General features: G+C 44.5%; 1 protein-coding gene across 1 annotated transcript; it reads right to left on the minus strand.

The window, feature by feature from the left end:
- Positions 1-449: 449 nt before the first annotated feature.
- Positions 450-9,695, minus strand: PTGDR (prostaglandin D2 receptor). The gene is made up of 2 exons (XM_044230001.1): positions 8,859-9,695; positions 450-2,418 (listed from the first exon to the last, which is right to left on the minus strand). The coding sequence occupies exons 1-2, from the start codon at positions 9,693-9,695 to the stop codon at positions 2,179-2,181; spliced, it is 1,077 nt and encodes a 358-aa protein (XP_044085936.1). The 3' UTR covers positions 450-2,178.
- Positions 9,696-13,343: the final 3,648 nt, after the last annotated feature.

A 13,343-nucleotide genomic window follows, 5' to 3' on the forward strand; every position in this document is an offset into this window, starting at 1 on the left:
CAATGAAGACGTATTTAATGATCTAATGAATAAATGAAAAGACTTAAGAGTCCATTGAAGAGTTGACTTCTAACTTCATATGGATTTCATCAGGATGGTATAATCTACATTTTGTATTTATCAGAAAGGATCACCAAGGGATGCCTGGGTGGCTCGTCTGTTGAGCGTCCGCCTTTGGCTCAGGTCATGATCCCAGAGTCCTGGGACTGAGTCCCACATTGGGCTCACTGCTCAGTGGGGAGCCTCCTTCTCCTTCTGCCTGCTGCTCCCCTGTCTGTGCTCTCTCTCTCTGACAAATAAAATGAATAAAATCTTTAAAAAAAAAAAAGATCACTAAGTTCCCTGGATAAAGCTACTCTTTAGAGTAATAGAAATATGAATAGAAGAGCATATAAAAGTTCACACATTAAAAATTCACACTGTTAAACCGCTAGAGAATGAAATACTACTGGCAAGTGTTCATTCAAAAAAGAAAGCTAAACACGTTTCTTTCATTTAAAGAAACTTCCTCTGCGTGATACTATAAAATTGTTTTTATTGATTCATTTGATAGCTTGATAGTTACCATAGTTAACCTTCCAAAAGGAAAACACACACAAAAAAGGGTACTTCCTTTGACAATACAACACATATTATATTTACACATTAAATACACAAGTGAAAGTTAAACTTGAAAACAAATGCACTTTTTATCATGTGATACTCTAAATTACAGCTTGTATATTCCTGACTTGGCCATTTCACAGTTTTGCTATACCACACACAAACACACACACACATATATCCAAGTTAACATATTTCTGAGACAAACCAGAGGTTTGCTCTCTGGGGTTTTCAGTGGGGGGTTGCTGCTAAGCTGGAAATAAGGCAAATATTCTTATCTTTGGAAGGGATGGCTGAGTAGGGGTCCTGGGACTATTCAAATGTACCAGCTCTGCAGCTCAGAGTCTGAGTGTGTTGGAGTACAAAGGGACCTCAGAGCGGATGAAAACTAATATTCCCCATATGTTCTTTTACCAAAGGTGGAAGTTCTTACCTACAAACTGGGCTTAGAGCTTCTTGTTTGGTTTATTAGCTGCAGCTGTATTTTCCCCTCTTCTTCCTTTTGGCCGTAGTGTTGTAAACCTTTGTAAACATGTAAATGTACGATTAAAGTGCTTGGTTGTGCTCCATTTGAGCCACATCCTGCTCTAGGTTTGAAAGCACAGCTCTCAGGAACCTCAACATGATCTCACGGTTTCCACAAAGAGCAGAATATGGCTGTTAATAGGTAGATGTTAAGGTTGTTGTTACCACCTACCCTCGAATGAGGTTGACTGAGTCCTGGGTGGGCTTTACTCTGTGTTGAATACCCTGTTGCCTCACGCAGCCAAACGCAGTAAACGTGATTCTCTGGTAAGTCATACATCCCTGTATTTCAAAGAAGCATAGATCCCTCCTGTAAAGGATCTGTCAATATGATAAACTTATAAAATGAAGTTTCCAGAAATTAGAACATTTTGTAACCCACTCCCAAATTTTGATACCTTAACACCCAAGAACCTAGACTCCAAAAGAGGAAAAACTAATTTTTCTTCTCTGGGCTGTAGTCACACCCTGCCTTGTGTCTACTTGTTTATGAATCTCCTCCCTACGTGAGCCTCCAGAGGGTGGCTGGGAAAGTCTCTCCAAACCCTGACCTGGCTGTGTTCCCCACCTCGCTTCTCTGTGGAGCATCTGTAATTCAGGCTATTGTCATACAGAATAAACAAATCAGGTTTCAGTAAAAATGAATAGGGTAAGAAATTTTAAGAACACATATCACATAATTGTAAACAGTGGTGTTTCTTTTGGATTTGAATAAAGACCCTGAGGTCTCTAGACCTCTCTAAAAAATTAGGGACACCAAGTACAAACATTGGAACAATTAATGTCATCACTTTGAGACTTTTAACACTAGTTACAGTATGTGAAATTATAGTTGCTGTTTAGAATTCGAAAACTTGTACTGGACTGGCTCATGAACAGAAAGTGAACACACATTGTTAAAGATGTTATCATATAGTTTTGAAAACACATTTTGATGTTTTGTTATAGGACATAACTTAAATTTTTTAAGTTTTTTTCTTTAAACGTGGTTGTTTGACAGAAAATGTAACATATTCCTCAGCTTATCAGAGACTGGGTAGTAAAACAGTGTCACAGACTGGACTCCATGTTAGCTCGGCAGGAATTGTTGGGCCAATTTCTGTACGTAAGAGGCCTTATGAAAATCTTGTGAAAAAACATCCGAAATACTGATGTTCTGAAAATTATGAAAATCCAAGGGTCCACAATGGAGATTACAGACAGAAAACGCAAGGCTCGGAGGTCTTCCATTTCTTCAGAGTTTCCATCTATCTCATGGACAGTTTTAAATGCTCCATAGTAAGCACGATACTGTTTTAAAGAAAAACATCCCATTATGATATTGAAAGATTGGTGGAAGAAATAAATGCACTTAACCTTACTTTAAAAACATTAATTTTGTATGAATATGGCAACTTGGTTTGGAAGATTCATCTTGGATAGATGTATTAGCTGCAAAATCTACTGCAGTGGTGGGGGTGAGTGAGGCAGCCAGCAGATGTAGGGCTGAGCTGAAGGGGAGGAGAAGGGAGGTACTCCTGGGAGCCCTGGTCTCAGGCCCTGGAGGCTGTTCCACCTGCTGTGATGCTGCAGGCCTGAAGTGTCCAGGTCCCGCCACGCAGAGGAAGAGCTGATGTGGGGCATATCCAGTCCACTGAATTTTTTTTTTAAGATTTTGTTTATTTATTTATTTATTTGTCAGAGAGAGAGAGAGGGAGAGAGAGAGAGAGAGAGAGCGCACACACACACAAGCAGGGAGAGCAGCAGGCAGAGGGAGAAGCAGGCCTCCCGTTAAGCAAGGACCCCCCCCCCTCCAGCTCCCCTGCTGCCCCCGAAGTCGAAGTCGTGCTCAATCCCAGAATCTCCAGACCATGACCTGAGCCAAAGGCAGAGGCTTTACTGACTCAGGTGCCCCAGTCTACCTAACCTTTTACAAACAGGGTCAGCACACTCCCCAAAACACAGAGGTTTTCTTTTCTTCCATTCTCCTTTCTCTCTTCTGCCTGCTTCCTGTCTTCTTATTAGCCCAGAAATAAGCCTTACCTGTGAATGTCACGTGTTACGGAGACAACAATGATACAGAAACTTTTAATCAACATAAGGAGACAGGAAATACTCCAGTAAGACTGGAGGAGACTTATAAAAGGACCTGTTTGACTCCTGTGAATTATTTATTCTTAGAATAATGGTTACCTTTCTGTGATTGACACCCTCTTTTCAAACTAGAACACATACACACACACACACACACAGAAATAGAAGCCCACTTATTTGTGCCTGACTGCCCCTATTGTCTTGATCCTCCTTAAGGTGTCTGGCCTCCTTGGAGCCATACAAACTACAACTACCCTCTCCCATGGCTTTACCTGCCATTGAGCCAAAAATGGCAAACACCTCAATTAATACTACAGTTGCCTCCCACTCTGTTGGAGGCCAACTATTCCGTTCCTCATGCTTACTGAGATTCTAAATCCATAATGGGACAAAATGGGCTCTAATGGGACAGAAAATATATAAACTCAACATCTGTGGAAGGTGATATGAATAACTGCCCAGACCAGACCCCTTTGGGGCAGTTAAGGAATATGAGATGTGTTTTCCCATAATTGTTCCTTACCTTGTGCTCTCATTTTTATAGAGCATTTCAGTAGGCTCAGATATTCCCATCTCATTCCATTAAGAAGATATACTCATGGGGTACCTTGGTGGCCCAGTTGGTTAAGCCTCTGACTTGGGTGCAGGTCATGATCTCAAGGTCCTAGGACTGAGCCCCGGGTTGTGTTTCCCAATAGCAGGGAATCTGCTTGTCTCTTTCCCTTTCCCTTTGCAGATTCTCCCATTTTGTTCACACACTCTTTCTCAAATAAATAAAATCTTAAAAATAAAAGATGTGTTCATATCTGAATGCCCTCTCCCATTATCATTGATTATATTACTAATAATAATGGCTAGTGCCCATGTAGAGCTTACTATATCCAGGCACTACTCTGAGCATTTTATTTTAAAAACTTTTCACCCTCACAAAAATCCTCTGAAGTAAGGATGATTGTTATCTCCATTTCACAGATGTAGAAACTGAACATTTTACTTTAAAATCTTTTGGATTTTACATGCCCTAATCCTAGCTCCTTTCAAGGTCTGTCTCAAATACTATGCCCTTCAAAGCCTCTTTGAGGTAGTGGCTAAGCCCATTAGCTTTAGAGTCTGACTATGGGGTTGGATGAAATCCTCTCACTGGCTGTGTGAAATTGGGCAAGTTATTCCATTTCCTCATCTACACAACAGGGAAAACTGTACCTATCTTACTTTCGTAACTGTTGAAAGTCTGAATAAGATGGTATGAGTAAGTCCTTAACAACAGGTCCTAGCACATAATAAGAACTCAAAATTTTCTAGTTTATCTATTAGTAGTGACTCCTTTTCTCCTCTAAACTCTCTTATGGCCCCAATCACTCCATCCCTCACCCAGTATTCAGCTTTGGTGGGCAGGTGTGATTTTTTATTTATTTTACATCGCCACAATGAACTAAAGTGTCTTGAACATTGTAGGTACCAGCTGAATTTGATTAATTGACAAGCTCTACACTAGAGCTGATTTAAAAAGCAAATATTTCATATAAGTTTGTTTTTACATTTGCTCCTTCTTCTTGAAAGTGGAGGGCAGCCTAAAACAATTCCAACTATTTCAGAATACTTGATTAGTTGGGATCAGAGTAGTGAAATGACATCTACATAACTAGAATCATTTTATTTCTATGCACTATATATCCATGTCAATTCTATTGCATATAATTAGGTTATCTGTATTTTCAAGTCACCTGATTTATATTAGAAATGTATTGTTCTACACCCGACTTTTTAATTTTATTTTTATTTTTAGAGTTTACTAAAAACGTGACAGAAATTAATTCATTTATGTGATCTAAGTACATATACTATTAATTCTGAAAAAGGTATCAATGTGAACATAATTTAGACTTTCAAAAAATCTCTGATGCTCAATACTATCCTCTAGAACACACTTTATAAACTGCTCCTATAAAAGATGGCTAGATTAGTAAATAACCTCAGAATATACACCCCACATGTTTAAAGTAGTTCAATTTACACAGGGAATTGGTGTGAGAAGAGCTCCCTCTATTGGATCTGAGAGTCCATGAAAAAATGTTGCTGTCAATTTGCTTGAGACTCCTGCAGCTGGACATCCCTGCTGAGGAGAGCTCTCTGGATTCTAATGCCCCTTCCACCCAGTTTATCCATCACAGCACCCTAGACTTCATCTTCTGCTCTAGTTGCTCTGGTTGAAATCCAGTTTCAACCCTTTTCCCTGGGCCCATGGCTTGCCCACCATCCCTTACATACCTCTATACCTCCTTTGAAAGGAGCATCCCACCCATTCTTTTTGTCCACCTGAATGAAATACATACATGAGTCATCTCAAAACATGCAGGATGTCCTCTATCACGTCTCTGACTCCATGGACTGGATATATTCAATTACACAAGCTCATACTTATCTTCTCCTGGCTTGTCAACCTCTCAAGCTATTATGTCCAATTTATCATTAGATCCCTCTCTCATCTGTCCCTGCTCCCCTACCAACCTCCAATACATTGTAGGTCTCTAAGGTAAAATTAATTTTGATGAAAATACGTTTTATGCATTAGAGAACGTACTGCAAACAGCTTCTAAAGCTGATCCCAAATTCTCTGTATTTTCTTTTTTTTTTTAAGATTTTATTTATTTATTTGACAGAGAGAGATCACAAGTAGGCGGAGAGGCAGGCAGAGAGAGAGAGGAGGAAGCAGGCTCCCCGCTGAGCAGAGAGGCCGATGCAGGACTCGATCCCAGGACCCTGAGATCATGACCTGAGCTGAAGGCAGCGGCTTAACCCACTGAGCCACCCAGGCGCCCCTCTCTGTATTTTCTTCCTGAGAAAGTTTTCAAGGTGGAAACTTGAAAATTCAATTTGGGGAAGTATCTTGCTCTAATGCAGCATTATAGCAAAATTAATTTTAAAAAATCAACCCTCAACACACTTTTCATTAGCTTAATGAAATACAATATTCATGCTATGGGCAAGGTTTCTTTTTAAGGTTCTTTTCTCCCTTCATACATAGCCTCAGTGAGGAGCCTGCTTCTCCCTCTCCCACTCCCCCTGCTTGTGTTCCCTCTTTCGCTGTCTCACTCTCTGTCAAATAAATAAATCTTAAAAAATAAATAAATGAAACTGAGGTTAGAAAAGATAAATGAGCCACCATCACAGTTAATAAGGGAGAAAGGCTAATTCAAACCCATGTATTATGTTAAAGCCATTATCCTTTCTAGAAAGTTATAGTTCCTGTGAAGAATGCTATCTGCATTGCATATCTTTGGAATGTTATAGTTCTTTATAAAATCATTTTCAAATCCATTATTTCCTTCCATCTTCGCAATTCCCTATAAGTTAGTTATTCAAGTCCCCTGAGAGACATGTCCAAATGCAATGTTCTTGTATTATGCTCTATTATGTTCTTTTCTGCATTATTATCACTAAGCCATTCAAACTGAGGACATAATATCCATGCATTTGGTTACTGTCTGCTTTTTCACAGCATAGGTAAGTAAGGCTATGAGTTTAGAGCAGAGGTCTGCAAACATTCTCTGTAAAGAGCCCAAGAGCAAATATTTTAAGTTTTATAGATCAAGGGGCAAATGGTGAATATTTGGTAGGTACTTTTATAACAAGAGCGAAAACACATTTCCACAACTTTCATTGATGAAATTTAAAATGTAATAATAATTAAGCACTTTTGGGATGCCTGGGTGGCTCAGTTGGTTAAGCAACTGCTTTTGGCTTGGGTCATGATCCCAGCGTCCTGGGATGGAGTCCCACATCTCACATCTCCCTCGGACTCTGCCTGCCATTCTGCTGCCTGTGCTAGCACTCTCTCTTTCTGACAAATAAATATATAAAATCTTTAAAAAATTGATTAAGTACTTTTGGGGGGTAATTCATATCTATTATGGAGAAAAACCAAAATCTTTTTTTTTCTTTAGATAGTATTTGAGTTAATTGGGGCTTAGAGTTCCTGTTCCTGCACACTATCATCAAATTGATTGCAAAATCGATTCATTTGCCAAAACTATTCTTAATTTCATTCACTATACAAAAATATTAGTAGGATGAATTTGAACTATGGGCTGTGGTTTGCCAAGATTAGATCCCTGGACCAGCAGCTTTTTACCTCACCGGGTAACTTGTTAAAAATAAGAATCCTGGGGCGCCTGGGTGGCTCAGTGGGTTAAGCCTCTGCCTTCAGCTCAGGTCATCATCTCAGGATCCTGGGATCAAGCCCCCACATCCACATCCCATCCCGCCTCAGGGCTCTCTGCTCAGCAGGGAGCCTGCTTCCCCCCACTCTCTCTGCCTGCTGCTCTGCCTACCTGTGATCTCTCTCTCTCTGTGTCAAATAAGTAAATAAAATCATTTAAAAAAAATAAGAATCCTTCAAAAATACCTGAATCAGAAACTCTGGAGGGTGGGGCCCAACCAGCCCGACTGGTGATTCCCAGCAGGCTAAAGTTCGAGAACCACTGCTAAATATCTACCTCAGTATCTTTTCTATACATAGAAATATAGATTTGTACATTTTTGGTAATTCTGATCTTAACCCTGCATGATAATGCTACAAACAACTCTTCTCCCACATATCAAGGCCTTCGTTTAAGGAAAATCATTGTATTTCACCTTTATCCAGCCTTGAAAGTGACATCCAAAATTACTACATTGTCATAAGAAACTTAACATTTCTATTCACAGAAGTCTCAGCGTTCAAAGGCGCCGAACTGGCAATGAATTTATTTAAATGTTGTTCATGCTGCACAAGCACACTGGGGCTGGGGGAGAGGAGCAACCCTCAAAAAGACTTCTCAGCATCAGTGGCTGCCAGAAGTCTTTGCCTGGACGCCAGCGGGAGATGCCTTCAAAACGCCTCGGTAATTCAATCTCCACCACCACCCCCGTTTGTAAACTGAAACCCGAGATAATGACTTTCATGTCACCTCGCTAGACGAAACAGGCACAAGACCTGTCAAGGCAGGTTATCAAAACGAAACCCCTGGCTGAACCGTACCTACACACCTGCTTGTCCAAACAGCCTCTCTGCCCGTACCGCCACCATCCTCCACGGCGGCAGCACCAGGAACAGCGGCCGCCACTCCTCAAAGTTTCCATAAGAGTGTTTAAAACTAAATCTATCTTTAGTCTGTCGTCACCGGTGTGAATCGCCCTGGCATGATCACACGTTCCCTTACTCTCTTTCCACTTCGACACCTGGGGGGAAACTACCAGGTACCTTAGCCCATATCTGATGCCTTTGAAATCATAGGCGGGTCTAAGAAATAAAACATTACCTAGCCACCGGGAAAGAAAGGACTCTTACTGCCAAGGAGGAACCAAGTTCTGAAGCGCAAAAAAGACCCCGAGATCTTCCCAGAGGGAAGAAGAGAGGAGGGGGTGCTGCTAACCGGAGAAGTTTTGCGGGGCTATGAAGACACCATCAGACTTGGTCTTCCCCTTCCCTGTTCGGGCTCAACAAATTCTGTTCTGTGTCGTCGGGGCTGTGGAGGGAACCGGATCTGGGGAGCACCACTACAAACCGTCGCGGCCGAGGGCGCAGCTCCTCCTGCGCGGCCTCCGACACGCTCCACCCTTCCCTCCCGCCCGGCCGCGCTCCAGTGCCTCTGCAGCGTCGGCGCGAAGGGACTCACTATTAAAGGCAGGGAGCACATAGTGAAAAGCACGGTCATGAGGGCCAGCAGCAGCAGGTGGTCCAGCTCCTCCAGGGGCTGTGCGGCCGCCTCCCGGTCATAGGGCCCCGGCTCGACGCGTCCCGGAGCGCCGTAGCGCGGGCGCCGCCGCAGCCGCCGGTGCATCGCGTAGAGGTTGCGCATGGCGCTCAAGTTGCACAGCACGATGGCAAGGACCAGCAGCGCCATGAGGCTGGCGTAGAGCACCGAGTAGCCCAGCACAGACAACGAACGCTCCTCGTGCACCATCTGGATGAAGCACCAGGTGCCGGGACAGTACTGCACGAACTTCCCGAAGCCCACGAAGGGCAGCGCGCAGAAAGCCAGACAGAAGGCGCCCACGACCGGCGCCACGAGCGCGCCGCGGCGCAGGGTGATGTGCCGTCGGTAGAAAAAGGGGTGCCCCAAGGACAGCCAGCACTCCAGGGCCATGGCCAGGAGCTGCAGCGTCGAGGCAAGCCCAAAGAAGGACATGAAGAAGGCGTAGGCTTGGCACAGGGAGCTGCCCGACGCGGGCGCCAGTCCCCACAGGCTCCGGTTCTGCGCGTAGGCGGCCAGCACGAAGGGGCTCACGAGGGATTTGCCCAGCAAGTCTGTGATCGTCAGGCCGCACACCAGCACGTAGAAGACCGAGGGCGGCGGGCGCGGCGGGCACGACCCCAGTCCCGAGCGCGCCAGAAGCCCGAGGGCCAGCAGGTTGCCCAGGAGGCCCGCGCTGAAGAGCACCCCGCCCATTGTCGCCGAGTTGCCCTTCTCCACCGAGGTGGTGTTGTGACAGCGGTAGGGCGGCGGCCGCATGGCGGGCAGCGCGGCGGACAGGAGCGAAGCTGCGGGAGGGCCAGGGCCCGGGCGTCTGCGTGTGGGAACCCCTGGCGGCTCCGCGCGCGGCTCCGGACAGGAGGCTGCGCTGCAGAGGCAGCTCCACGGAAGCGAGGGTGTTCCTCACCGTCGGCGCCTCCTATCTAAACCCTCCGGTCACACCCCGCCTCTCGGGGCGGGCCGGGCGCCCGCGTGCGGAGCGCACGGACATCGCAGATCCCGCGGCAGCAGCGCAAAGATCTCCACGCTGACGCGCCGGCCGCCAGGAGACTCAAACCTTCGTGCCCAGAGTCGGAAGGAAAGGAACATCGCCAGAGTTTGAGCACTCAAGGCGGGTCCTCCCTACTAGGCAAGAGAACTGCTGGAGTGGAGGGGAGAGAGGCGTGAGGAGGAGGTGGCGGCGGAACTCGTGAGAGGCGCGCGGAGGGGAGGCTGAGAAAAACCACGAGCTTTTGAATTCGTGGAGTAAGGAGGGGTAAAGGTAACCCATATTTGCATAATACTTAAGCCTGAGCGCCCATCGGCCTCCAGGTCCGTGCGAGCTGAACAATGATCTTTACTTACTACGCGAGGAAAGTGAGACCTCGGGTGGTAAAGTTCTCTTTGCCCAAGATAACAGAGCCAGTAAGTGGCGGAAGTGGGCCTGGGACCCGGATCTTGTGTTTGTAGAGTCCATCGGTCTGGCTTCCATGCCTTCTCCTCTGGAGAGGTTGGCTAGATTTCAGGGAAGTGGCTCCAGGAAAAACCAAGAAGAGATGCCAGGCTTGGGTACCATGAATCGCAGTGGCTGTGTGTAGACGGTAGGAGGAGTAAGTATACTTAAGAGCACTAACGCTGTTTATCATATAGACCTGGGTTCGAGTCCTGCTTCTGCCTGCCGTTTACTGCTTTTGTGTCCCTGAGGGACTTGCTTAACTTCTCAAGAAATAACTGCTAGCCAGCCTGCTTGGCTTTTCTGAGGCGTAGGGATAACATTGGTAAAGTGCAGACACTTAGGGACGCCTGGGTGGCTCAGTTGGTTAAGCCACTGCCTTTGGCTCAGGTCATGATCCCAGCGTCCTGGGATTGAGTCCCACATCGGGCTCCTTGCTCAGCGAGAGCCTGCTTCTCCATCTGCCTCTGCCTGCCACTCTTGTCTGCTGGTGCTCACTCTGACAAATAAATAAATCTTTAAAAAAAAAAAAAAGTGTGGACACCTAGGAAGTGCTCGTTACAATGCAATTGTCAGGATTCTCATCTGTTTTAGGAAGTCTGTTTTAGTAGCAGAAATTTAACTGCAGTTTTTAGCATGGATTTTGAAGCCAGAAAACAGTAGACTTGATTAGAGCTTTCTCACTCTGTCTTGTGACTACTGGAAAGCATTTGTTCCCTTGCATCATAGAGGCAAGGGAGTTCATGCTGATAAGTGTGATTTCTTTCTTTAACCCTCGATAAGGTGGGAGAGCAATTGGCTTTGAGAGTGGAATTTGAGTGGGATTACTGGGATCATATTACACAAACAAGTAGATTATGCTTGGTTTCAAGAACCTCTTTCTTAGGACCAGTGCCTGTTTTGATGGATAGATTGAGGGGGAGGGACCAGGACTCTTGACCTTTGATGTGAAAGCCAGAGAAGCTGCCTCCAGGCTGAAAGCTTGGCTGGAAATGCAGGCCATGGGGTAGAGATGAGAGTCCAAGCTTTGGAATTGGATAGTTCTGGAATTGGATAGCTGTGGCGCAGGGTTAGTTTAGTCAATCTCTCTGAGTAAATCTCCTTGCAAATAGGATATGGGATTTATGCTGACCTCCTAGAGTTGTTGTGAAGTTACAAAAACCCAATGTGTTTGGCAGAGAGTAATAATAACAATAATAATAATATCCATCAATATTAATAGGCCCTTATACATGCTGGGCACTTTCAAATCTTTTCACATCTGTTGATTCATTTAATAGAAAGCCTTCTGAGAGGGGCACCTGGGTGGCTCAGTGGGTTATGCCTCTGCCTTCAGCTCAGGTCGTGATCTCAGGGTCCTGGGATCGAGCCCCACATCGGGCTCTCTGCTCAGCAGGGAGCCTGCTTCCCTCTCTCTCTCTGCCTGCCTCTCTGCCTACTTGTGATCTCTCTCTGTCAAATAAATAAATAAAATCTTAAAAAGAAAAGAAAAGAAAGCTTCTGAGGGGTAAGTTCTCTCGTCTTCTACCTTCTACTCATCCCCACCTCCAGCTCTTAATGAAGATGATGGGTTTAGAAGACCATGACTTGAGTTGATGAAGTGTAAGAAGGAGCAGACTTTAAAACCAAAAGACACAAAATCTGATGACATCTGAGGTCTCCTTTTCAGACAGACACACACACATACACATAAGCGCACACACACATTTCACACTAATTATAGTGTGTTCCTAGTTTCCTGAAGTCCCACTGTGGTGCCCAGAGGAGGCGCAATGGACTCTCGCTTAGGAAACTTCCTCAAGGATGTTGTCCAGTGGTGTTCTCTGAAGCATATCTACTCCACTTCTTTGCAGCCTTGTTGTTCTGTTACAGCTGCCTTCACCTCTGTACAAGATTAGTGCATAGGGTGGTGGGGGGGGGCCACAAATGTAAGCAACTTTTTAGAAACCACTCCAAAGAGTGACTGAAGGGAGAGCTGTGATCCTTGATAGTGTTTATATATGTCATGCTTCAAAGGCTGATGGCCTTGCATGGGTATAATTCAGGAAACCACATGTTTCCTCCTGGCTAACATAGCTGGCCTTTACCATGGTGTTTCCGGCTGCTTTCCTGCCCACTTCACTCTTATTAACCCTGCTCAGTTCTCTGGCTTAATTTCAGGGTCTCCTAAGAATTCTGATTTTACAAATTTACTGTTCAGGCAAGAAAAGTGTAATTTGTTCATGCATCATGCATTTTTGTGCTCACTCTTTGGTGCCAGGCATCGCAGTGAGGGATGTGGGCATTGAGCAGGGCACAGCAAATCAAGGAAGGCAGATGTCATGTCCTGTGACTTTTACATGGTTACAAATTTTTATATCAGTTTTCAGAGTAATATGCTAAACTTTTTCTTTTCCAGTAAGAAGAAAACTTTTAATGAAAATATCTCGAGCCCAGTTATACAGTAAATTATCTTCATTATTTGCAGAGCTGTACTAGGCAGCTTAATTGGCTTATAAAACAGTCTGGAAAAATATGCATGGCATGATGTGAGTGGACGAATATGAATATATAATTATGACTTTGTAATTGTAAAAGACCTAGAAGTTGACATAGGCAAAGAAAACATTGACTTAAACTTGAGAAGGGATGGTAGAAAATTTTCTTTTTAGGTTTCTGATATTTCCAATATAGTATCTTCAATAGGTACCTCAAAATAATTTAAACAGAAAGCAAGTGTATGCTCGTGGCCTGGTTTTAGGAAGGGGAGGAGAAGGAAAAAGAATAGTGTTCCCTAGATCCTTCTTGACTCTGCTTCTCAATCTTCTCCATCCCTCAGTCCTAATGAACTGCAAGCAATATTTCAGGTTGTGGATTGTGAAAGCAGAGAATGGAGAAGAGGAAAGCTAAAAAGAAAAGAACAAATTAGCTACTAAGTTTGGAGTATCTTCTGCATGCTCAAAGCCATGCTGAAGAAGGTTCTTCACATTCAGCAG

The sequence above is a fragment of the Neovison vison genome, chromosome 13, assembly GCF_020171115.1.
Source record: "Neovison vison isolate M4711 chromosome 13, ASM_NN_V1, whole genome shotgun sequence".
In the NCBI taxonomy this organism is placed as follows: domain Eukaryota; kingdom Metazoa; phylum Chordata; class Mammalia; order Carnivora; family Mustelidae; genus Neogale; species Neogale vison.